We start from the raw sequence: 27,172 nt of genomic DNA, 5'->3' as shown, positions 1-27,172 counted from the left end.
TTTTTAAAAAAATATATATTTTAATTATATTTAAATTCATATGATCATTTAATTTTGATTTTAATTTAAAAGTGTATGAAATAAATAATTTAATCCAGAAAAATATGTCTAAATATTAAAAGTTTTGGCAACAACTAAAAATCATAAAATTTGATTTTTAATTTTTTGACTAATAGCTGAAAATCGATAATAAAATTAGAAAATTAACAACATAAATAAATGCATTTTTATAATATGTTTTTTCACTAGATAAAAATAGAAAATAATAACGATATCAAATAGGTCCTAAGAGACTGTGCTTCCATCTTATGAATTATCTTAAAAGAATTTGAACATGTTGATTAACTTTTTTTTTTGAATACTTATACTTTAATATTTGTAAATTCAATTATGACATATATTGTTAATAGTTTTTATAAAAAAAATATCAAAGTTTTATTAATATTATAAAATATTTTGCATAAACATTGCACATGATATATTTTGATTAAAATAATAAATTTGAAAAAATAAAACATGCCAAAATAAACATAAAAAAAAAAAAAAATATTATCAGCCAAACGCCTATCAAGGGTCATATAGTTTTGCCTCTTCTCTGTTCAGACACCAAACTGCTTGCTTCTGTCAAAACCCTACTCTTAAACCCTGATACTGCTTAAACTGTCATTCCGAGGAGTGTGATGTGTATTACAGAAGGTACAGCTTAAAGCATTGGCTCTCTGTGTGCCCATTGTTAAACCCTAGCTGCCTCCTCTTTTCTATTCTTACTCTTCCTTTTCTTAAACCCTAGTCCTACTCTCTGTCTCTCTCTCTCTCTCTCGCTGAGTCATGAAGTCGAAGAGCATAAAGAAGAAGTCTTTTGGTGGCAAGGGAACTAAAAAGAGCAAGAAGTTCTCAATCATCGACGATCCTTTCTTCAGCCACCAATCCAAGAAGAGAAGAAGGCTCGGTGCAGAAGATGATGACATCGTTGAGAGCGGCGAATCTGACGAAGATGACGAGCTATTCAATTCCCAATTATACGGCCGTAGTGAAGGGGCGGCGGAGGAGGAAGCTGAGTTGGCAGCCGAGACTGCAGATGAGAAGAGGCTGAGAGTCGCCAAGGAGTATGTAGAGAAGATCAGGGAGATTGCAAAGCGGCAGCGAGATGACGAGGAAGAGGAAGTGGGGGAGAGAGATGAAGATGAGAAGGGCGGCGAGCGGGACTCGCTGGTGGCACAGATTCTGCAGCAGGAGCAGCTTGAGGAGAGCGGACAAGTGCGGAGAGCAATTGCTGCCAGGTATTGTTTATTTCTGCCACGGGGTATTTTTCGTTTTCGGTTAAATTTTGATTGAATAATGTATTGTTCTGTTTTTGAACTAGCATTTTCAGAGTACTTTCCTTATTTTTTTGATACTTTATTTTGGAGTGAATTCTTACTTTAGTAGCAAAAATATACCGGAGAAGCAATGTTGGGTTTTAAAAGCACTTTGAAAATGCTAACATAGCAATGCCAATTGCACAGGCTTTAGATCCTGTGAGCAAGAAATCACTTTTGGAATGATTAACTAAACAGAGTATTGACCTTATGCTTAATTTTCACCCTAAAATTATTATATACATCTGGGCATCTTTTTTGACAGTTCTGATTTGATGCATTATTGGCCTTGGCATCTTATACATTTCTTGGAGAAGTACCCTATTGCTTAAAAGACCTAAAGATCAATGCACAAAAAAAGAGCAAAATAATCAATGCGTCCTTTTTTTTCATGAGTGGGTACTTTAGAACTTCTAACCAAATGTTGCCTTTCCTATCAAATTTCAAAGGAAAAAAATATGTTCATAGATGATTTAAAAGAGAGTCTACAAGTAAAACACATCCTTTTTCAGCTTCTTTCTGTTGGGAACAATGATTTTTCTTCTGTTTTTAAAATTTATATAATATTTTGGAGTAGTTAGTGGTGCCAGAGTGAAAATACTTTTAATTTTCATCTCCAGGCTAAGAATTTGAGTCTAGTGTTTGTTTTTTGTTCTTTGAATATTTAAATATTTTGGGGAGACTGCTTACTCCGCCTGTACATGCTTCTCTCTTGGTAAATTTATTTTTCTATTAACCATATTTTGTGGAGGCTTATACCTTCTACCGCAACCAACATAGGGTGCAAAAGTCAGAAACTAGAGATGAATTTCGGCTCTTGGTGAAGCACCGGCAGTCTGTTACAGCTATAGCTCTATCCGAGGATGACTTGAAGGGTTTTTCAGCATCCAAGGATGGCACCATTATTCATTGGGATGTTGATAGTGGTAAAGGTGAAAAGTACCAGTGGCCCAGTGAAGAAGTGCTTAGGTCCCATGGTTGCAAGGATCCTCAATGTCGAGCTGCCAAACATAGTAAAAAAGTTCTAGCATTGGCTGTTAGCTCTGATGGTCGGTATTTGGCAAGTGGAGGCTTGGATCGCCATGTTCATTTGTGGGATACACGTACGCAAGAGCATATACAGGTAAATAGTCCCCTACCTTTTTTTTTTTCTACCTCAAAAAAATCTAAAAAGACCTATAAAGCAATTAATTTGAAAATTCTTGACCAATTACACGTACGCGAGAGCATATACAGGTAAATAATCCCCTACCTTTTTTTTTCTAACTCAAAAAAATCTAAAAAGACCTTTAAAGTAATTAATTTGAAAATTCTTGACCAATTACTTTTAATTTTTAACAATGATCAAACCTGGTAAGACTTACAATTGAAAACTCAATGGCATGTGGATCTCTCACTTGTTGCTTACAATTACCAGGCTTTTCCAGGTCACAGAGGACCTGTGTCATGTTTAACCTTTAGGCTGGGGACTACCGAGCTGTTTTCTGGTTCATTTGACCGAACCATAAAAATTTGGAATGCAGAGGATAGAACTTACATAAACACGCTTTTTGGTCACCAAAGTGAAGTACTGTCTATTGATTGCCTACGAAAAGAACGGCTCTTGACTGTTGGGCGTGATCGAAGTATGCAGTTGTGGAAGGTAAGCAACATTTTCTTTTATTAAAAAAATCCATGCACATGTATTTTTTATTGTTCTTTTCATCTATTTATTTGTGAAATAATCCTTCTGAGGTTAAAAATAGTTTTACTGTTGACATTCTAACCTGCCAATAAAACAGAATTAGTTTCTTAATTATTTATGTGTTACATTTGCTCTGCCCTGTGCATTTTTTCCACCTATTCAGGCTTACAGGCACATGGATAACTTCTATTTTCGTCCATTTTTATGTTACACAATTGCAAGAATGGCCTTATGGGTTTAGAAATTAGTTTTTTATTCTGTTGGCATTCCTATGGTTCATCAATAAGACAGAATAATGTCCATAAACATAGAATTAGTTTCACTTATTTATTTATTTTTTTTTCTGTTATGTACTTTTTGCACCCAATGTGACATATAGTCATCTATCTTATTCACAATTTGTATTCTATCTTGATTAACTGTTCCCCAATTTTCATGTTTTGCATGCTGAGAGTAGTCTGCAGTTTTTGTTACATGCTGCATAGTCGTCACATTTGCATTTTGTTTACAATGTTCTGTCTTTTGATTCCATATGTTCTCTGTGTCCGTCTACAGTTCCTCATGCTTCAATTAAAAATGTCATGTTCTAGTACTAATTTCAGTCGCATTTCCAAATCCAAATTGATACTCAATTTCAATAAGGATGGAAAGGGCATGGTTATTGGATCTGTTTCCATTCCCCTGACTCATTGATGAAAGTCTGTGCTGGTTAATCCTGATGTCTGTCACAGTCCCATTTATTCTCCACCAATTTGTTCTTCACTTCATATCCATTTAATTTTCTGGGCGATAGACTGTTTTCTCCAGATTATCTTTTTATGCTTGAAGTATTATTGTTTAAGGATCAATTGCATTTTCCCTCAAACTATACTACCAGTGGAAAATTTTGCCTACACTTATTTTAGGCAACCAACAATATAAGTTGCATATTGTGCATGTATGTTGCAGGCTGCTTTATGGGTTGCTGTTTAAGATGACAATGGGACTGGGTCTCTTTAGTAAATTGACGTTATTATTCATTTCTCTGTTTTCATGAGTGGACTACTTATTCTCCTTTATCATATCTGTTTATCATCCCATTCTCAATAAAGCTTCTGTTTTCTATAAAAAAATAAAACAAACTAATAAATAAATGAGAAACAATACAAATATACTGAAGTATCCTTTAAATCTAAATTTGTTGCATTATTGGAGGAGTACCATCATCGCCATTTAGGCTGCCTATTTGACATGCTTGAGGCGTCGATTTGGGTCACCAGGTTGCTTGTAGTAAACTTATTTTATATTTCTTTATTTGAGACTTATTGCATACATAGTTACTAGAAAATGCTAACTCCCTAGCGAACCACGTATTGGTATGAACATTCCAAAACATGGAACATTTTCATTCTAGAACGCTAAATCTAATGCTCCAAGTTCTAATTCAATATTTTCACATGACATAAATTTTTATTAGTTAAAAGGTTGCAATCGTCATATTTTAATTCTATTTCTATCATTATTAATTATTTCTCAACAAAAAAATCTCTTCTACCTTTAGAAACATCTCAACATCCTCTCCAAAATATACAAGTGCCATTACAATTTTTTCACCAATATATATCTATTTATGTACACCCCTAACATTCCACATTTTAAAGCATTCTTATTGCGATCGTGTTCCTATTCCTTGAACTAGAAAGTTCCACATTCTAGGTAACATTGTGTATACTTTTGGAGTATATGTAAATTTTGTAGTCGTATGTCAGAATTGATTTTCCTCGTGTATCTTGTGTTTCTTTTTGTTCATAAATATGTCCCTTCTTTCTCTCTCTTTTTCTTCCCTTGCTCTCTCTCTCTCTCTCTCTCTCTCTCTCTCTCCACTTCTTTCCTTTATCCTTGCTTTCTAGTATTGATTTGTATGAGAGCAAACCCAATTCCATCCCACGCTGCCGCAATATCATACAGAACACTTTATGAAATTGCGGGAAAATATCAGAACAGTTGATCATTGACTGTTCTTTCCAGCGAAAAGGCCAGAAATTGCAATCATGCCTCTATTCATTGAACATAGTTGTCAAATCGAGATTCATATCATGAATTGAAATCTCAATTTCATGAATCGAGAATTTTAATCAAATCGAATCGAATAGTAAGATTCGGTATAAAATTTGAAAATTTAATTCTAAATGACATGCATGTGTACAACAAACAAAATAGCAAAATACATTGAAATGTCAACAAGTGTGGGTTGATAAACTAAAAGCTTAACCATCAAAACTAAGCACCAAGTCTATAAGGATACACTAAAAAAGATCAGGGTGCAAGAAAAATATTTTGAAAAAGAAAAATAAAATTTTTTTGTGGTGCAACTCAAACATGTTATAATAATAAAAAATTTATGTGTTTGTTTTTTTGAAAAAAAATAATACGGGGAGGAATCAAGAAATAATAAATAAAATTTGAAGTTATGGTTTTTAAGGGAATGAATCAAAAAATAAATAAATAAAAATTTGAACTTCATGATGCTTAATAAAAAACCCATTTTTAATGCATGGGCCTTCTCTAAACGCTAAAAAAACAAGAAGAAAAAGTAAATAAAAAACAAAGAAATAAAACTGATAAAAATTTTAAAAACCATTTTTTTAATTTTTTTTAAAAATTAATTCTAGAGAAGGCAACCATAAGCTTACCCACCCTGGTCAACCAACTTTCTTCTCAATGGCAAAAGGGCAAGCTGGTTTTCTTCTCCAGGTGCAGGTTTTCTTCTCAATGACATCTCAGTAGAAAATAGAGGTGCAAAATGAGAAGGTCGACGAACCTTTTCTCTTCTCTTCTAAACTGGCATAAATAACAAATGGAATGTCATTGTGCACAAAAAAAAGGTTTGAAGGCTTTGAATGGGTTTTGAAGCGGTAGGATCCAACTAAATCAAGGAAAAACTGAATCTTACAATTTGTACGATTCAATTAAATTCTACGATTCACTAGGCGAATCTTATGATTGACCTACGGTTCACATCATTCTGCGATTCACCTACGAGATTTGAATTGTTTTTGCTCTACCCGGTACAAATTGTACGATTCTAACTACTATGTCATTGAACACAATATTACTGGAAAAAAAGTTTAGTAATAAGGTTTCTTGTTTGGTAGAGTTCCTTAATGAGTACACCATTGTTCTGCAACATTGTTCCCTTGGGACTTCTTGATTCAGCTAGACGGTTAACATTTCATGAGTGTTGTGGTCATAGGATTTGAGCTCTTGAAGGATGAGTATTTTGGTCGTCATGATTTTGGGCTCATTTTTTAGGAGGTGAGTCAGTTCTATAGAGGGTTTGTAGACTCATTCATCTATATCTGATGTGGGTCATGATGTTACGCATCCCCTGCATTTCGTTTAAGGATTTCCTAGTTTAGGAATTGCATGCTGGTAGTAACCTGGTCATTTGGGTAGAGATAAGACCTTGCCTTAACTAAGGATAGGCTTTATTGTCTTTTTTACAAAGGGATGTAGCTAGGAAAGTCTTCGAGTGTTTTTCTTATCAACTAGGTAAATCTAGGAAACAAAATACTGGCCTTTATACCCATCTTCCTCTGCTTCACATGCCTTTGGAGAGACTTGAGTATGCGTTTTGTTCTTGGATACACTGAAATAGTTTGAGAACGTGATTCAATCTTTGCCACGCCGCCACCCCCCTCCCCTCTGGGTGGCATGGTTACTAAGTTGGTAAAATCAAGGCTTTCATGCAGACACTGGGTTTCATGCCTTGGGGGCTACAACTTCCTGCTTGAGATTAAACTTGTACTTAAGTAGATAGGGGTGGAAAAATTTTGAGAACATGATTCAATCTTTATGGCCCCAATGATTGCTTAGCTGGTAACTCAAGGTTTTTCTGTGGACATCACGGTTTGAGTCTTTGGGGCAAGTGGGCTGTGACTTCCAATTGGGTTTAGACCTTATATTTAAGCAGAGAGGGTTGAGGGTCCGGCCTGTTATCTTGGTGCTTATTTGAGTGCCCTGAGGGCCTTGGACGGTGTCATATAAAAAGAACATGATTCCATCTTTATTGCAGTTGATTCTTGATTGATTCTTCAAAATGGCACATTTCACCCCCTGTAGTAAGACTTCTGATGCAGCACATTTAGTGAAGTTGTTCTTTGGGGAGGTTAAATTGCATGGTTTGCCGAGTTCTATAGCGTCTATATCATAGTTTTAAAATTTGGTGTGGCGTTATGTGACATTATGGTGGCTTCCTATATTGTTTCAAGACAATATCTCAAAGGGCCCTTGATTCACAACCATAATAATGGTCATTAGTCCATTACATTGCCATAATCGCCATTACGGACCATTACATGCTACTACAGACCATTAGATTGTCATATTGGTGGTGAATGACTAAAATAAGTTTTTGAGCCTTTTTTTGGCATTTTTTTTTCACTCTTTAAACTCAATTTTAATTTGGTTTATTTTAGTTAGCAATTTTTTAAAGAAAAAAATCATTTTTGAATTAATTTTTTTTTGGCCATTTAGTGTGTATTTCTTTTATAACTAGCATTCAGAACTTCAAATAAACCTTATTTATCCTCTAGTGAAAATTACATAATTGCATACTTTAAGTTCTTTTTTTTTTAAAATGTTTTTCTTACACCTAATTTGGATTCAAAATATGTTCTATTGCTATGCATTTTTGTTCTTGTTTAATAGATGAACATTCTATATTTTGTGTTTATTTATATTTATGATTTCTTAAACTTATAAATAATAAAGTAGTGAAAAGCAGCGAATGCATGCTTCTTGTTACCAATAGCAACTAAAACAACCAAGAGGACATGCAATACCTGTAGTATATGTTCTAGTTGAAGTGATTTAAAATTGTTTACAAGTCATTTAAAGCATAAGTGTGTAGGATTCTACTTATGAAAAAAAAACATTAGTATGTAGGCTTCTGGGATCAAAACATGTGAATCTATATGTATTTAACAGTTTGCTAATGCAAAAATTGAATTCATTGACAGGAGTGTTTGTTGCCCATTTCATAATGTTCATGATGGGTGCAACCGTTACTCCATGACTGTTACTGTTATGCGTCCACTACTGTTTTTTAAATCGATGTTCCTTAAGTTTGTTAGCCACTTTTGGAAGGCACTTTGGAAGATGTGTGGCACTAATTTGATTTTTCTCCTACGTATCCCTTAATGGTTGGTAAGATTGAGGTTGTTAAATCTAATCATAGTTCAGGTGATCTTTTTAGAGGTGTAATGGGAGAAAAATAGGGCAATTGGGAGTCTTTTTTGAGTGTCTTTGGCTACAAACCACGTGCAACTATGGGTATTGTTCCTTTACCACCTAATTGCCACTCTTTGAAGTCTTTCAATTGTGACATTTATGAGTTGCATGGCCTAAGCTACCACAAGTAACATGAATTATAAACTTGTGACTGTGCATTGAAGGGCTGGAGAATTTTATGTAAGTGATATGTCATGGTTAACTTTAGAGCTTTATGTTACCCTAGAAATTCCTTTAAGAAGCTCCATTCACGTGCCATTGGCCTATTTTCCACACTTAGGAAACTTTGCCCTGACACATATTTGTTTCATTTGCTTGATCATATAAACGTGTCTTATTTTCTAGAGGATTTGAGACCTTACTGAGGCACCTTTGAGCCTACTGCCCTGTCGTTTAGTACTCATGGAGATTCTAGTCCCTCAAGCTTGTCACATTTCTCAACTATAGGATAAAATCAAGGGCTCAAGGGTATTCTGGAAAATTGGAAATGAGTTTCTTGATTCTTCTTTCTGTGGTTTTCAATGATATTTGGTTCATCAGGCTGCTTTGGATGCTACATGGCTCGCTGAGGATGATGTTCTCGAGAGTGTTCCCAGCTCTTGGAGTGGTATTTGTGGTCACTCACTTCAGAGTTGAGGTCTTTTCATCCATGAGAATATGACAGAGGACTGTCACAGCAATGTAGGATGGCTATTCAGCATGCATACTTCAAGCATAGATTTTAGTGCATTTGGAAGCCTTTGGTCAACTTTGTTTATTTTGTATTTGTTGTTACTTAAGGTTATTGCTTGAAATGTGCCTGGGTTACACATCTGGCACTGGTATGTTGGGGTTGGTTATCAATTTGAAATCAGAATGTCCAGTGTTTCTTCTCTATCTTTCTGCACAGCGTCTTCTTCTTTTTCTTGGTCTTCTAATTCTTCTTTTTCTTTCTTCCCACTTGCTTCTTTCCATTCTCCCTGCAGTCCAGAATCAATTATCCACTTTGTCCTTTTTTTTTTCGGGTAAGAGGGGGTATGAAAGCTTGCCCAGAATGGTTATCATTCATGAGAGTCACCCCCATTTCAGCTACAGCTTCCTTGTAATAAAAAAAATAAGATCATAGATTTGTTGCTTGTTATTTTTCTAGAGAAACAACCTTAAAAATCACCAGCATATGCATTTAGGCAATGAAAAGATTATATCCTAACTTTTTGTAGTTTTTAAAACCATGTGAACTCATGATATCCATCTCTGAGCAAGTTGTCCAGATAAATGGTATAATGCAATTTATTCAAATTTAATGGGTATTTTTCTCTATTTCGGTTGTTTGCCTGCTCATATGTTTGGATAGTTGATAGGATACACAGTGTATACAACTTAGGTGGTTAAATGCTCAAATAAAAGTATAGAGGAAGCTACCATTTGTTGTATTTTGTAGGGGACAAGTACAATTGATCCTCTTTTATGATTGAACCGATATTCACATAATCTTGGGAATGCATATGGTTACATTGTTTCATTGTCATCTTATTTTGTTTTTCTAGATTATACAGAGTAATTGTGTTGTTTCCCCTGTAGCGTGTGTGCAATTTTTTTTTTTCTAATCAGTTATGTGTTGCTTTTCCTCTGTCTCTCTCATTCTGCAAAATAGGTCCCTGAGGAGTCACGGTTGGTATTTCGTGCCCCTGCATCATCTCTGGAGTGTGGCTGTTTTATTAGTAATGATGAATTTTTATCCGGCTCTGATGATGGAAGCATTGAGCTTTGGAGCTTACTACGGAAGAAGCCTGTTTTCATTGTTAAGAACGCGCATACTTTGTTAGCTACTCACAAGAACTTTGAACGAAGAGATGATGGAAGAACTATCAATGGTCACATAGGTAGAACAGGTTAAAATATTGATTTTTATGTTTCTGTTGGAAAGCATGATTTTCCTTTTTTAAATAGTATCCTTTCTTTTTAAAATAAACAAAAAATTATATTAAAGAAATAAATAGCACAACAAAGAAAATAAGACAGGGAGGACAAGGAATGGTTCCATTAAGGAAGGAAAACTAGTAGGCAGAAAACGAAAATAGTTACATGACAGTTCTAATATAATAATTCCAAGCAATCCCACTGTAAGTCTTCCAAGGATACATGATGAAAGAAACCCTTTGCCAAGCACAAAAGGGAGGAACAACACTATGCGCCAAAGCATGCTAATAGATGTGGCTACCCATTTGAAGATTCTAGCATTTTTTTCCAACCATACACCAAATGATAGCCAGAATAATACAATGCCACAAAGCTTTCTTCTTTTTCTTCTTGCCAAATCCCCCCTATCCATAATAGTGCTGAATTTATCCAAAGAGGGGCACACCCAATTTTTGCCAAAAATTCCAAAGAAGTTATTCTAAAGAACCCATGAGAGGGACAATTACAAACAAGTAAGAGCAATTCTCCCCACTTGTAAAGCAAAGATCACAACACCGGGCAATAGGGCCTTGTTAGGTCTTTGCTTTAAGCAAGTCATTAGTATGGATTTTATCAAGGATTGCTGTCCAAGAAAAAGCTTTGATCTTTTAAGAACTTTATCTTTTCCAGATTAATGAATAGATAGCAAAGACACTGACATTAGTATCATGGGTCAAATGAAAATAAAGATGTACAAGAGAATTCCCCAGAAATATGTAAACTCCAACGTTTTTCTCCCTTTCCAACTGGACATGAAAAGAATCAAGCACAATAGTCTGAAAAGCAAGCTCATTGGTTTCTGTCATTGAGATTCCTCCTAAAATGAAAATCTCATGAATGGTGAGCTTCGTGCAAAATGAGGAGGCCAGAGATATGACTCAGTGATTTTATTGCTGGGATTGGGCTTTGATATTTTTCAGTATTGATTTTTTTTCTTTCCTCCTCATATTGCTATAAGGAAGAAAAGGTTTTTGGGTTTCTCAGAAATGTGCATACCTAGAAAATGGTGTTGAAAGAAATGGAGGAACTACTCTGAATGCAAAACACGCTTGTGGAAGGAAAGCAAGTCTGTTGAATTTGATGATTTCATCAAGGTCTTCCTTCTCTTCCCCTCCAAAAATCTTGGGAGAATTGAGATTTGAATGTCATTACTTCTATTTCTATGCTAGATTTTGGGTTTTCTTCCTTTTCAATTGACACACTCTACCATTGGCTTCGACTCTCGGCTTCTCTTTCATTTGGTCCACTCAACCTGTATAGTTCCAGTGGCCTTGGCTTTGCCAAGCAGCCCTTGACAAGTCAACTCCTCCATCCTGCGGATGCTGGGCTACCACCTCTCTTAATTTTGCATGTGTAGGATTAGTTGTTTATTGTGTGGGCCTGCATAATCCAGAAAAATGGGATGAGAAAATACATAATAATTTATTATTTTGCCCTTATAATTTGGTTGTTGCTTTTTTTTTAAATTGTGTTGTTATTTTTTCATCTTGAGATTAGAATTATGAAAAAATCATGTTTCGTATAATTATAAATTAAAATTATTCTTTCTAGATTTTTTTTTTTTTTTTTAAAAGTATGCATATTTAAGTTGCCTGGTATTTTCTTATTACTTTTCACTTTTGCCCTGCAGAAAATGAAAAGTGCAATCCTGAGAATAAATATTGTTCATCAAATTCCTGGATCAGTTCAGTCACTGTTTGTAGAGGCAGTGATCTTGCTGCATCAGCGGCTGGTGATGGTGCTGTTCGTTTGTGGGCTGTTGAAAGTAAGACCAAAGACATTCGACCTTTAGTTGATCTTCCATTGGTAAGTCAAAGCAACTAGCATAAACCAAAATGATTTTTAATTTTTCGGTTGATATGGCCATTATGGGGAGAGATGCTGTCATTGAGATTGATATTTCCTTAAAATAGTTTTGAAATTTGTGGACTCCATTAGTTTTTGGAGATTGTATTTAAGAAGAATGCTGTTTGCTGGTACCTGGTTAATGAAAAGAAGTTTAAGAATGGTCAAGATTATATTGGGAAAATTACTGAGCTGCGTAAAACTCTTTCAATGCTTTGTTTCATTAATACACAACTGGCATAGTTAGGTATTTTGAGGGCAGTTCTTGGATCAACGGTAAGGTTGCTCCTCTGTAACCAACTGGCCGGTTGGTCATGGGCTGGAGTCCAAAGAAACAAACTCTCTGCATAAAAGCAGGGGTAAGGCTGTGTACACTGTGATGACCCCTCCCCTTACTATCGCAAAGCGGGGAGCCCTTGTGGCTCGGGGACACCTTTTTGTTGACATGGTTAGGTATTTTGTGTAAGTTGTACTGTGGTTTTCTGCCAGGGTTTTAATCACTAGGATTCTGTTGCATCCCTAGCCTTTTTAGTTCTGAAGTAACATGGGATGCTTTGAATTGTTGTGCTTTTGTATATTGGCTCGGGTTATTTTAGACATTTGTTCATGGCATAAATCTTCTCTGTACAAGGAAAATACAGTAATAAATAGATTCTTTTTGGGTGGAATGGAGAGGGGCCAAGGGGGGTGTTATAAAATTAAGACATATCATATTAGTGTTTCATGGATTTAAAGTGTTATCTTGTATATTAGTTCTGGGTTTTATACTCTGACCTGATTTAGCTGTTTGTATATTAATTAAAACCTGTGATCATTTGTTATTCTGTTTATTATATATATTGATACATTAGTTTGCATTTTACTCTTCACTTGGTTAATAATTGTGAGAGGTCCAAAATTAACCCCACCTCATTCAATTTACTTTTCATGACTGCTCCGAAGTAATTGGCCCATGCCTGTCCTTTTATTTGTTTTTAACTGCTTTTAGTAGCCACCCCCCCTCCCCCCCTTTTTTTATTTCTCCCTCCTTTTCATATGGTAGTCATGCATGTGCCCACCACCCCCTTGCTTTGTATTACCAACTCAATCTGCGAACCAAATTACTACAGGTCATCCCTATGCCTGATATAACAAGCTAGGTTCCTTGGTGGTGATAATTACTGGGTAATGGTGGTTTCATCCATTACATGTTTATATTCCCATTACATATTAGTTTAATTTCATGACTAACTCTATGATATCTTCTATATTTATTTGAATTTCTGGACATTCTATTGATGTCAAATACTATATGCTAAGAAAAAAGAGGCTAAGATACCTTTCTACTCTTTTTTTTTTTTTTAAGAGAAAAAATCTATACAACAAAGCCATCTAATCCTGCTGGAAATCAGTTAATTATTATTTTTTATTGGCAAAAAAGTTTATAAAGGGCGTCATGGGATGCCGCCCATTTACAATGAATGTACATGACCGAGGAAAATCCCCACACTGCAGGGTGTCAAAAAAGTCGAGGATTACATTAAAATCATTCGCAGACAGCCCAGTATGCAAATTAGATGCAGTAGCAGTCCCAGTGGTTTGACAACATAAAGTGGCGAAGCTGATCCTTCAAAAGCTCTCCTGTTTCTTTCTCTCCACATGACCAAAAAATGGCAAGGGCAATGAGGGAAAGAGCATTCCTTCTTTCCTTATTTGGTGGATACCTCTCCAAGCCCATAACCCACCCTCCACGGTTCTGGAAGTTGTGCACTTTTGTGTGATAAGGGAAATGGCCAAATTCCAGAAACTTCTAGTCCAGGAGCAGTGCAAGAGAATATTCAGCCCGATCAAACATATGCAACACCTTTTAACAAGAGACTGTCAATGGTAATAGATTTTCTGAGAGTTACCTCTCACCTGAAGAAAGCAACCTTTTTGGGGGCTGCAGTTCTTCAAATGTTCTTCCAGGGGAATTTGCTGCTGTTTTCTGTCAGAGAGATGAGATGTTTATGGTTGGGTCCAACTGTAAAATTCCCATCTATAATCCAGGGTCCACTTGGGCTCTTTGGTTGTGTTCTGGCACTAGATTTTATGAAGGCTACTGTAAGATTCTGTTAGGTTGTCAGCTTCCCAATCAAAGGCATTCCTAACCAGGGGAATGTTCCAGAATTTCCCATGTGAAAGTGCTTGCTAATAAGGGCATCTTTATTGCAGGTCAGCCTGAAGATGGAAGGATATTTTTTTGCCAAGTGGAGACTTGCAACACCAAATATCAAGCCAGAGGATAACTTTCTCTCCATTTCCCACAACATAAGCTCCATTCGTGTCTTTATAAGCCCAGCCATTATAGTGTGGACCATACTTAGTGGCAATGACTTCCCTTTAAAAATGATTCCATGATTCTATCTCCTTCATGATCTCCAGAGCTATTCGTAGGAGGGCCTCATTGAAAGTGGTAAAAGATTTTAGTCCTAGCCCTTCTTTTTGTATACATTGTTTAACCTACCCCCATTTAAAAAAAATAATATTTAAACTCCTCACCCTTGCTCCCCTATAGAAATGTCCTTTGAATACCTTCCAGCCTTTTAGCAATTGAACCAGGGATGGGGAAGAGAGACATAAAACAGACTGGGAGGTTGGATAAGGTATTTTTGATAAGGGTGAGTCTCCCACCTTTTGATAGGTGGTTCCTTTTGTAAGCAGTGAGGTTCCTTTCAGATTTTTCAACCATAGAGTCCCGGACTCATCTATCTTCAAATTTGACTCCTAGAGGAAGACCGAGATAGGTAATAGGAAAAGCCCCTAGCTTACACCTAAACAGACCTGCAAAGAAAGGCCCACATTCGCTAGTATCGATTGGGAGAATTTCACTTTTGCAAATTCATCTTCAAGACTGAAGCTGCTTTGAACCCCTGGAGAATGCACCTGAGATTGGGATTTGCTCAGGGTGAACCTCATAAAAATGATGACATCATGTGCAAAAATAAGACGAGAGACAACCAGATCTGTACTCATCTTTCCAATACTAATCCCCTTTAGTAGGTTTCCTTCGCTGGCTTCATTAATCATAAGGCTGAAAACATCCATAACCATGACAAACAATAAGAGGGGGTGAAGGGATCCCCTTGCCTCAATCCTTGAGATGAGCGAAAAAATCTAAAGGGCAGCCATTAATGAGTACTGAGAATGAAGAGTTAGAAATACATTGATAGTGGCTACACCTGAGTTGCCCCAACCATTCTTCTGATGTGGCAGAAATATCCAATCACATGGTTAAACACCTTCTCCAAGTCCAGTTTGCAGACAGCTCCTCTTTTCCTCTCCTCAGCATAAGCACCCACAACTCCATCCATGATCAGGGCTGTGTCCATAATCTGCCTACCTGCTATGAAGGCATGCTGGTGCTGCCTTTTAACTTCTGAAAAATTGCAATTTTAAGACTCACAGCAAGGACTCTGGAAAGGGGCTTACTCATGCTGCCAACCGGGCCAATTGGCAGAAATTTTTTATGTTACAAGCCCCCATTTTCTTCAGAATCTAGGAGACGAAGGTCGAGTCAATACTAGTCACGAATTTGCCTGTCCTGTGAAAATCTTAGAACATACAGATTAAATCCTGCTTGAGAAGGGGGAAAAAAAGCCGCAGCAAAGGTGAAACTGTCAGGGGTGGGAGTTTTTTTATCTCCATGCAGCCCCTAGGAGCTTAAAGAATTTCCTTTTGCTAGAAGGGCCTTTCAAGCCATCACTCTATGGAAATTCATAGGTTGCTGAGGTTAACACCATCAATTGTCGTTCTCTGTGTCTCTGGCTCATTATAGAATTCTTGAAAAAATTGCAAATGCCCCTTTTGATATCCCCTTCTTTGACTAGAATCTCCTCCTCTAACCAACTACATTTTGCGAAGAACTCACCCCTGCTCTTTGAAACTGGTGCTGTCAATGTCCACCTTCCAGTTCTTTAAGCTCTTCGATACAAGGAGAGGAAGCGCTGTCGTGCAAGTTATTCAAGTCAACACAGCATGGGAAGGAAACTGGATATAGCACCAAGCACTCCTCTACCAGGGACATGGAAGACTCCCAGTCAGATTGCTCACCTGGGCTTGTCGGCCTGCGTTGAGATGAGTCTGCAAGGGGCAGGAGCTCTAAAGCAGATCAGAGTTTCTTGACATTGGTTGGGCCTTTGTAATGCGAGAAATGGGCAAAAAAGTTGGGCTGCTCAGGGGCCAGGGCGTAAGAGATGGGGAGAGTCCAAATAGAAAACTATTTGAGATCTGTTGGAGTGGCCCAAATGAAGGCCTGCCCCTAGTTCCATAAAGTAGGAAAAAACCTTGGGTCGAAGAGGGCCTGCCAAGAAATTTCAGGAAAAAAGGGTCGTTTGATACATTTGGGTCCTTGTGCTCTTGCCAAACGACCTGCACAAAGGATCTTGTGTCTTCACTCATCTTCTCCAGCCCTTGCTTCTGCAGCTTCTGTACAGCCTTAAGAGAGAGGCTGATGGCACAACCAAATTAAGGACAGGGAAACTCAACCTCTGAAGGAATTGGCAGCAGTTAGCCTGTTATTCTAAGAGAGGGGAGGACTTGGTTTTCAGAATGGCATGAGTCGATTGAGGGATCACTTGTCTTCCCAACTCAGCCACAGCATAAATGATTTTGGTCCAAACCTTTGAATTGAACCCCTCAGGAAAAGCCACGTACCTCCATCATTCTGCGTTGATCTCCTTCAGGGAGAGGAACCGGCTAAATCTATTCTTCTTGAGTTGAAGCATCAATCCATGAAGGAAACAAGATCCTCGAAACAAGATCCTTTCGTTTCTGCAACTCCATAAATCATCCCAGGCAATGAGGAGCCATGTGATTGCCTCCATCTCCAAGAAGATGGATTCCTTTCTCTTTGATAATTGGTAATTCTTAGAAGCTCTACATGCTTTCTGTCAAGCACTAGGTCAATGGCTTTCCTGTCAAGGACAATCATCTTCCTTACATTGCCTCACATGAGGGAGAAAGAGAGATGCATAGTTGTAATTTAGTTAATTAGAAAGGATTCAAAAGCATTAGCTCACGAGCAAGTAGGAAACAGAAAGCAATCCATGATTTTTTAGCATCCTTACTTATCCTTCCTAAATCCCTGAAGAAGTGAGCAGAAAACTATACAAAGAATCTGGGGAAAATCTAGTACCCTCCTAACAACGTCAAAATCAGATTCCATGTGCTCCTAGCAGCAGAGTAATGAAAGAAAATGTGATTATGGGATTCATGTTCTGTTTGTAAGGCATGTCAAGTAATTATCAGTGCTCAATGCTTTATTAGGCCTTTTATATGAATAAAATGCATTGAAAAAGGGGAAATGTATGTCACATAACGCACCAAGGCTCAAATACCACAAAAAAAAATGCTACCTGAAATAGAAGAGATTTCATGTCATCAATTTAGCTGAGTTTAACTATCAGAAATAGATGTGGATAGAATGATATATTTCCTTTAAAGTTGATTTTTCTGCCACAGATATTTTTATCCAGCTATGGAGGAATAATGGAGGATTTTTCCTGGAGTTGCAGGCAAGGCTGTAATATGGAGTATATACCAGATTGGCATATAGTCTACGGAATAAGAATGCATCTGCTTGATTTAGTCTACAAAATAGGAATGTGCCTATTGCCTGCAATGTAAATAGCTTTAGTTGAGCCTTTATGTAATTTAGCCTTCTTTGTTGATAATTTTTCCCCTTTTATTGTTGAATTTGGATATAAAGGCGATCAAGGCCATCTGTTGATCTTGGGTTTGTCAGTAAATGAGGGTGTAGATGGTGTTAAGGTGTCATTGTTTCCCTTGGGAATCAAAAAATTGAGGCTTCTTAAAAAGTGGCCTCTTAACGAGCCACTTGGGAGAGGCATTTGAACTTCAGACAACTTAAAATGAAGGGGGTTTCAGTAAACCTGTGCTTTTTGTGCAAACATGACAGAGAGATGATAGCACATATTCCTTCAGTTCGGTGAAAGATTCTTCTTCAGTACACAATTGCAAAAAGTTGCAATAATGGGGATTAATTGGATTGTTCCGACTCTGTGATGGGTGAGCTTTTTGTTTGCCTAAGGATTTTGGGAGGAAACTAAGGAAAAGCTTGTTCCTTGCGGGTGTGTCTTGTTTGATGGCTTGGCTAGGTTAAACTCCCTTAGTGTAAGTTTGGTGCATGATTGCGGATTGTAGTGACCAAGAGGGCCTTAGAAGGCTAGCCTGCCAAAAAACAACCAACCTGCCAGCAGTGGCCAGCCAGTCTCAGATTCCATTAGATTAATGATTTGCCTGTCTTCTGTATGTGGCAGTACAAACAGGGAACAGGATCCTCCAGTCCAGTATTTTTCAGTCTGGTCTAATCTTGTAAGCCTTAGCCACGAAAACAAATGCACCCTTATTCCTCTTGCAGTATTTTAGTTCCTTTGGAGCTAAGGAATAGTGATTGAAGGGATTGAATGGAAGGAGCTTTCTAAGTTTAAAGCATAGGTGGCTTAGGTTACTTAACTTTTTGGGAAAGATGTTTTAGTTCTAATTTTATTGAAATTTTGTTTTGATTACCTCTAATTTTTACTCACTATTGTACAGTTCATTTTGTACTCTTGTTTGTGAATCTTTACAATTTTTTTTAATTATTTTGATAAGAAAAAAAATCATTCATTAGAAAATAAACAAAAATACGAGCTTTGGAGGACAACATATCCTCCACACTCATAATAGTGCTGCCTTCCAGCCCCTTTGGAGGTCAGACAACTAATTCCCCAAAAAGTTCTCAAGAGAGCGTGCTCAAAAGAGAACCAGAAAAAACTACTCTATGCCAAAGCAAGTATAAAGAAGTAGTTTTAATGTTGAAGATTCTTGAATTTCTCAGTCCACAAAGTCCAAAGAATAGCGTAAACCATACACTTTCATAAGGCCACCCCGTTTTTGTTTTTTTCTGAAATCCCAATATTGCACCAACAAGAATTTAGCACACTTGGCTTGGTTACTCATGTTTCACCAAAAACAGAGAATAGTGTAGAACCATCGTCACGCCATTGAACAATGCATAAATACCAAAGCTTTTTAGTGAATTAGCATTTCTACAGATCTGAAGAAAATAGTCGGGACTTTTTATTCCTTTTTTGCGCATGTAATTAATTATTAATTAATAGTGTCACCTATTGATTTTGGGTTCAATTTTAATTGTGAGACTGACCTAATGAATGTCATTGTGAATCTGGTATGTTGCTTACCTAAATTTCTCTTGTACAGGCTGGGTTTGTAAATTCTTTGGCTTTTGCTAAATCTGGACGGTTCCTTCTTGCAGGGGTTGGACAGGTGAAAATTCATCATTTTTCTTTAAAATTTTTTGAAAATGATTTTGGCATGTGCTTAATATCAAAATTCTGGGTGTCAGTTATATTAGTCATGATATATATGCTCTTTCCTGTGTTAATTGATGCTTGATTATTTTTTATGAGGAAAGAAGGTATATTAAGAAAGAAAGAGAAGTTCAATCCTAGGCGATGCTAGGAAATCCTCTAGAAATTAAAACAAAAATTAAAGGTTAAAAATAAATTAAAAAAACCTAAGAATTAATCAAGAAAACCCCTCTTTAATTTCTGCCCGATTTAGTTCACTGAACACTTCATATTTGCTCGTTCACTGTGGTCCTTTTTCACCATACTTTTACCATCATTGAGCCAAATTTTGTCTTCAGAATGAGACGGCCACAAGTCCAACTTGTCCATCGTTGAGCTTCTGGATCCTTCCTGGAGATCTCCTCCCCAGGAATGGGGAAAATTGGTTCTTGATTCTTTAGAGCTGCTGTTGAGGGCATGAATATACATGCTGCACAAAGATAAGATAAAAAATCATTTGTTAAATGCTGCACAAACATAAGATGAAAATCATGTGTCAACACTCCCAATGCAAAGTGGGTGATAGAGCTTCATGAACTTACCACATTGTAAAATGCTGCATGAACACAATGCACCTAGCAGTTCGTTCTTTTCTTCTGAAAAGGGGGGGGTGGGGGTATCCTTTTGTGGGATATTTCTACATTTTCAGGCATCTCAACGAGCGAGGTTGATCAGCTTACCACATTGCTGTCTGTTTTGTTCCTTCCAATAATGAGGATGAGAGTCTGGTAGGTAGATTCCTTGGGGATGTTCTCTAAATCACTCTTCTAACATAGCTTACCACATTGCTTTCCATTTTGGACTGTTTTGTTAATAGGGAGGATGAGGGACTCTGGGAAGTTGATTCCTTGGGTTTGTTCTCTAAATCTTTTTTATAACATCTCCTAAAAGCACCCTCCATGTCTCCCAACCTTTTCCCTTCGAGTCAAATCGTTTGAAAGGCAGAGGTTCCCTTGAAGATTCAGAGGCACAGGGGTGGTGGGGTGAAAAGTGGACAACCCATGTTCAAAGGAATATTAACAAACAAAAAAATAATCCCTTTTGTTCATCAAAACAAAGACAGGAAAAGCAAAAGAAGACGCAAACCTCCAAGCTAGATGTGTTCATGAATGTTTGGAATCCATATTATGCAAGGAGACATTGAACACAATCACACCACCTGCTGATGCTAGGGAAAGCATCCACAGGTTTTTCCAGTGTAGCTGTGTAAATTTTTATTATCATCCTTTTTGAGATGATCCTTCAAATTGCCAAAAGATAACGAGAACTCAATCAAAACCATTCATTGATGGAGATATAAATGAGTTTAGATGGCAATATGTATGTACTGAGAAGAGACAGATTTAATAAAATTCCCAGATAACATAGGTTTTGCCTGCGAGGTAATCTTCCAGAGACTTGAGGCCCATCTTGGTGTGGACATATGAGAAGGCAATGATTGTTGATGACAGAGAGGATGATGCCACCGCCCCTGTGCCTCTGCTAGAAACACCCCTTGCTATGGTTGCGGGGACCCGAGCCCCCTCCTGTTTTCAAATTATTATTATTATTACTGTAGATAAAAAAATTCTAAAAAAAAAAGTGAGTCCCAGGGCTGTCACTGAGGCAGGTCTAATGGAGAGTTGTCTCCATTTGACGTAGTTATGGACATTGCAACAATTTGTAAGCTGCAGTGATTTGTTTCAAAGAATTGAAAGTTTAGCAACTCCAATAGATTTTAGTCAGTAGTTCAGCAACACCAATTGAACTTGCTCCAAATTGTGCAAACATTAAACTGAATATATAAATTTGAAATCATGTGCCCTGCACTGTATCCAAAACAGGCTCCCCAGCATTCATTGCCAATTTTTATTGCGTTGAATTCTTTAATAATTTGGTTTGAATTTATATGCAAACTATGCACATATCATTCTAATGATTGAAGGAATTATTTATTTACATATTATTGTGATGGGGATGTTTGTTTTAGTGTATGAGAAAAATATCTGGACATTGGCGAGGCATGGAGGTGATGTGGATGTAGTGGCTTGGAGAATCAGAGGAAGATGCAGCGATTTTTTCCAGGAAATCGCCAATGAAAATACACACTATTCCTTCTTTTCTATCGAATTGATCATAACCACTACCTATATTCCACGAAATTGTTCACCACAAATAAGAGCTAATAAAGAGACCTGCGATCCCATAGAAAGACATCACGATCCCTTGTGGGAAAAAAATTATTTGTTGATAAGGAAATAAAGTTATCAAATTCCTACCAGTGTAGGACTGGATGGTTTTATCATTTGAAAAGCTGGTGAATGATTATTGTGGAGATTTTTGTGAATGCTGAGGATTATACTGGGCATGTATTTGGGATAGGATGTATCATTTTCTGGAACAGGTGTGGGCTTGTATTGTGTTGGCAATCTCCAACAGAGGTGATTTGCAATAACTGGAGTAAGAGAAGCTGCTTTCCTGTTAGATGTTGGGAGTAGAAGTGGCCACGAGTGGCTCGACTTTCACATTGTTGAATTTTAGGATGATTCCAAATTATATCAAGTTATGGACCCCTAACCAGCCTCAATCAGTTCAATTTAGTCATATGAACCTGTAAACTTGTGCTGAGGTCATACAATGTAGCACACTCTTGGCCCATCAGAAGGCTATCTTGAAGGTGTAATTTACACTTGGATGTCAGTCATAGGGATTTTCTGAAGGTCAATCACTTTTCAGTTGACATGTTCCATAAATAAAGTCAATAATCACATTTTTGCATGACCTAGTTTTCCTGTTGACAGACAGCTTTATAATGTCAAACTGTTTTATAAAGTTCATTGCACCTGCTTCAGACTGATCTGTGAAAACCAACCACAAGTATTGTCAAACTTGAAACATTAATCACAGCTCCTCATTTTAAACATATATTGTCTTCCACCCCCTCCCCTCCCTCCAGTTCCTTTTGAATCTCGTCTTTCCTTCAATCCCCTTGAAGGGATGTGGATGGTGGGAAGCCAGGTCGAATTGCTAACGTTTTGTAATGCTTTGATTACAGGAACCTCGTTTAGGGAGGTGGGGTAAGTGTCCAACTGCTCAGAACGGAGTTGCCTTGTATTCCCTAAGCCTCTAACAAGATGGCGATCGGGAACATTCTTTTAAAGGCTCTAAAATTTTTGCTAAGCAAATTTTCCTAGGATCCAGTTTTGATCTGTATTTTTATCCTTTTTTTATATTTATATTATGTTTATGTATCCTTTTCCAAGTGTTATGCCTTCTTTATTCTGGTGGGTTTGTACCATCACGCTGAGGGAATAGAAGAGTACGTTGTTGATGTGGGGAGGTCTTTTACCATTGAGGGAGGAAAGGGATTGTCTTCAACATGGAATGTCTTGTGGTTCCAAATATGGGACCATTTCCCGGGAAGAAAAATTGAGCTCTCTCTCTCTCTCTCTCACACACACACACACACACACTCACACAGCACTTTTCATGTTTCTCAAGAGTTTTTTGGGGATATAATAATTTGTTTTAGAAGATAAAAGAGTATTTTCCATGTTAACATGGAATAAGCATTCTCATCATAAATTTTTATAGTTATTTTTTAATTCTATTTTATGAACTTGTAATAAAAAAAATTGCCTTTTGTTTTATGATGTCAATATTATTATTATTTTTTAAGTAGTCAAAACTCTATACATTAGCATTCTTCTCTTGGGCAAATTAAATATAACCTTTGAGAATAATGCATCTATACGTGGATATATTTTGCCCTTGCAGATAAGAGATTTTGAGCTCTGCGTCAACCTAAGAATGAGAGAATTCTGAAAAAAAAAAAAAAGTAATCTTGTTTATTGATTTTCCTACGAGCGAAATTTCGAGGATGCCCATTTTCAAATAAGTAGTAACAATTCATATTTATAATAATTAGAAAGATTTTAAATGAATTTACTTGAATTCCATCTCAAATAAATGATAGCATATTTGGCAAATTTATGTAGCTTATTTTCAACACTAGATCTTTCAACACAAATAAGACATCTTGGCGAGGATTAAAATAATGAGTACGAACTATTGTTTTATCTAATTGGAAAAAAAAAGGGGGTTGGTATCATTTTCAAATATAAATAAAAGAAGCTCGTTTAATTATGCAAAATAATTTTGAAGGAAATTAAATAATTATAAAACCTCACCTTATTTCTTCAAATTTGTATAAGAAAGTTGGAAAGCTAATTTTTGGCTTAGCTTGGAGTCCTTCAAATTCTCTCTCCTTTAAATCTAAAGATCTAAATTTCAATTTTAAACAGGAAAAAAATTAGTTAAAATATGACCAAACCAATTAAAAATATAGAAGAGTAACAATCAAAGATATTTGTGTTGTAAATATTATAGTTTTAAAATGATAATGTTGTTTTGTAAGGTTATAAAATATTTACTTGTTTTGTACCTACATTTTGATTCTTTGCACATATTTTGTAACATTTTCGTGGAGGAATATGTATGGGGATTTTACTACCGTTGCACTTTTATTTTAAATAAAAATTTTGGCATTCCATTCTTTATTTTTCTATTATTATTTTTTTGACCCGAGAATTATAGGTTGTCATGTTTGTAAAATCATTTCAAAGTAGTTCCACATAATGTTTTAAATTTATATGGGTGAGTTAGAAGACTTTTTGATAATAGGAGGTCTTGGGTTTCATTAAACACTAGAGCCAATCCTTAATTTAGTAGGAGGTAATTGTGGGATTGGTCATGTTCTTCTCTAGTTTGGTTTCACTTTGAAGGAGTTAAAAGGTTCGTCCAAGTTAGGAAAAAAAATTCTTTCAAGTTAGGGTTCAACTGAAAATTCTTCTTCATATGTTTTTAAATAATTAATCATATTATTTTTTTGACTCTTTTTCATCATTACTGGAATGTTTTTATTCGTGGTTATAATTTAAATAGAGTTCAATAATAACTATAATAAATATAGATACATTAAGGTCTGTTTGACTTTAAGAATTTTTCTCGAGGAAAGAAAGATAAAGAAAAATAAGAAGGAAACTGATTTTTTATCATATTTTCTCTTTACATTGAATCATTTAAAAAATAAATTTTTTTTTTGATATAATAGTGTAAGGAAAAATTAAATGTTAATGATGTGTTGATATGATAATATTTTTTATTTCCTTCTATACTTCACTCGATAACGAAACATAAAAAATGAATTCCTTTTAAAAAAATTCTAACATTTTTCTAGTTCGAAATGGAACAATACCCTTCATCAATGTCTACATGCCTATTACTAGAGCTTCAAATCATTTGACCACCAGCACACCTTGCTCTAATGTCTGAAGCCATCTGTTTTGCCCCCAGCTTAGTGTCTTCCAAAGTCAATTGATATCTTGCCTTCCAGCAGCAGTATATGTAGAAGCTATGCAGATTAGCTTGTTATGTCATCTAACATTTGTGTTTCCTAATGAAGATAGATAGTCTTTGCAAATTGCTATCCCAATTAGAACAAACCACTGGAATATGGAACCCTAAATTCACCACCATTTAAATCTGCCCACAGCTAGAACAACCGAAGCATAGGTGCTCTCGCCTGTGCACTGGAAGAGCAGAGTTTGCAAGTTGAGTCTGTCCCAGGATTAACCTGCTTCTTAGGAGTTGTACCCTTCTTCCATCCTTCAGTTTCCTCCTCCATTTTATCTTCATTTTCAATACTGGTTCCACTCTACTGTTGGGCAGTATCTTTTTGTTTCTTCTCATTTGTTTGCACACTTTGTTATGCAATTTTAGGAAATTCAAGAATACATTTTTTCAACTTTATTAGCCACCGGAGTGTTTACTTTTCCATCTTGCATGGTCTTCTCTTTATTGACATTTACTTTTAACAGAAGAATGTTCACTATCCCCAATGCCAACATGTTCCTCAGGAAGATTGCTGAGCACTTCAAAAGAATAAATTATCAGAAGTTTTGGCTTCTCAGAAGAAGAACATTCTGCGTCTCTTAATCATCCAGCTGATTTAGCAATCCGTTTCTTTCGAGCTTTACAAGTCTTGGCTGAATGGCCAAAACCATTTCAGTTTGTACACTTGGTAGGCTTCCAAGCATGCTCAACATCAGCTGTTAAATTTCCTCCATTATGCAGCTTTGAATCCACAAAGCAAGGCAATTCATCAGCTAAGCTGATTTCCGCACGAACTCTTGCAAAGGTTTAGTTTCTCATGTGTTAAATACAAAGGCTTACCCACAGCACTTTCAATGCCACTCAATCTACCCGTCGTCCCGTATATAGGAAGGTATATTGTAAGACTTAACCCAAATAGGCACCTTCTCCATCTTCAAACTGTGGAGTTCGACAAAAGGACGATACGAATACCGGATTATGAACAAGGTTCATCGTCTTGAATCATTGTTTATCCCCTTTACTTGCTATTTTAAATATGAAGGCACTAGTAGCCAGTGTAAAAATCTCAATCATACCACATTCTCCCCAAATCTTTTCAATCACACTTGGAACATGCGAGAATGGAGGTGATTTGCTAAAGGGCGAGTCAAGTCGAGTTGACAGAGTGGGATACTTGAACTTGACTCAACTCAAAAATATTGAACTCGAAACGTTATTTGAACTCGATTGATCTCAAAATTATTGAATTGGAACTCAATTTGTCTGCAAGTTCTTAAAACTTAATAAAAATTAATAATAATATAAATTAAAAAAATTTATATATTAAATATACATTATTCATCATCAATAGGGAGTGTAGTTGATGCTTATTTAACTCCCGTGCTTGCATAGATGAGTATTGTAGAAGTCAAGGGTGTGAAGAGGAGTTAACTATGTTGAGCACAACCCTATCTGTAATTATTAAGTTCTATCCAAATGTCCTTGGTGGTTATTTTGAAGGGCTGAAATTGCTTTATTGAGGCATAATTGAACATCATATAAAACTAAAAAAGACAATTAGACTCACGAGTAGGAATGCAAAATTTGAACTCAACTTATTAATGTATTCGAGTAATTCGACCTTGACTTGAACTCAAATAGAATCAAGTTGAGTTGAGTCAAGTAGTTTGTCAATATGCTCGACTCACTTACACCCTTTTTGTTATCCCTAATTTAATTTCGTTCCTTTTTACACTTATAATAATGTATATCTTCATCAATAGTCTCACCAGTCTTGAAAGGCTCCTTCAATCTCAAATTTAGAGTTTGGCCTTCACCATCACTCACTCTTTCAATGATCGCCTTTAAGAATAATCATGATCTCAAAAATCCAATTTAGTAAAAGTCTTTATTCCTTTATCTGAACAATCAATATCCATTTCTTTGAATTAAGATTCAAAGAGAGCTAAAATTGAATGCAGAACAAACAAAACTCAAGAAATTGAATATAGAACAAACAAAAATCAAGAACAAAGCATGGTAGCTCAATGCTCTACTAGCATGCATGAGATAAAAATTGTCCCTTTTTCTTGTGAGCTTTGTATAAATGTACCAACTATCCGTTAATAACTATGTTCATTTTGATTTCAACCTTGCAAAAAGATATTTTAGAAAAATGGTTTATTTCATTTTGCCTCCTTGAAGATTAGGGTCATTTTCAATGATTCCTTTAAAGTAATGTACACATAAATTTTGAATTAATTTTCATATTATTCCCCACCGTCCAAATTGGTGTTAGCTTTCAAAGTTAGGGATAATTGTCAAAGCTCTCC

General features: G+C 36.2%; 1 protein-coding gene across 4 annotated transcripts; it reads left to right on the top strand.

Moving 5' to 3' along the window:
- The first annotated feature begins 581 nt into the window (after positions 1 to 581).
- On the top strand, positions 582 to 22,895 carry LOC131160045 (U3 snoRNP-associated protein-like EMB2271). Of its 4 annotated transcripts, none has more exons than XM_058115342.1 (7): positions 582 to 1,280; positions 2,139 to 2,481; positions 2,776 to 3,000; positions 9,947 to 10,175; positions 11,882 to 12,057; positions 19,339 to 19,404; positions 22,522 to 22,895. In XM_058115342.1, exons 1-7 carry the CDS (start codon positions 829 to 831, stop codon positions 22,594 to 22,596), a joined length of 1,566 nt encoding a protein of 521 aa, XP_057971325.1. In that variant the 5' UTR covers positions 582 to 828; the 3' UTR covers positions 22,597 to 22,895. The 4 variants fall into 4 exon arrangements, with proteins under 4 accessions (XP_057971325.1, XP_057971324.1, XP_057971326.1 ...); XM_058115341.1 differs by having other exon boundaries at positions 596 to 1,280; positions 9,947 to 10,184; XM_058115343.1 differs by lacking the exon at positions 22,522 to 22,895 and adding an exon at positions 20,882 to 21,309 and having other exon boundaries at positions 596 to 1,280; positions 9,947 to 10,184.
- The last annotated feature ends 4,277 nt before the right edge of the window (positions 22,896 to 27,172 follow it).

The sequence above is a fragment of the Malania oleifera genome, chromosome 7 (genome assembly GCF_029873635.1).
Source record: "Malania oleifera isolate guangnan ecotype guangnan chromosome 7, ASM2987363v1, whole genome shotgun sequence".
Lineage (NCBI taxonomy): Eukaryota > Viridiplantae > Streptophyta > Magnoliopsida > Santalales > Ximeniaceae > Malania > Malania oleifera.
The sequence above is the reverse complement of the archived record's forward strand: the minus strand, read 5'-3'. Positions and strand labels throughout refer to the sequence as shown.

Bases quoted from the DNA above. Each gene is read 5' to 3' on its own strand.
- LOC131160045 (XM_058115341.1), top strand. From the start codon at position 829: ATGAAGTCGAAGAGCATAAAGAAGAAGTCTTTTGGTGGCAAGGGAACT. The intron at 2,482-2,775 runs GTAAATAGTCCC...TACAATTACCAG, and splicing joins GTACGCAAGAGCATATACAG to GCTTTTCCAGGTCACAGAGG. The intron at 3,001-9,946 runs GTAAGCAACATT...TCTGCAAAATAG, and splicing joins GAAGTATGCAGTTGTGGAAG to GTCCCTGAGGAGTCACGGTT.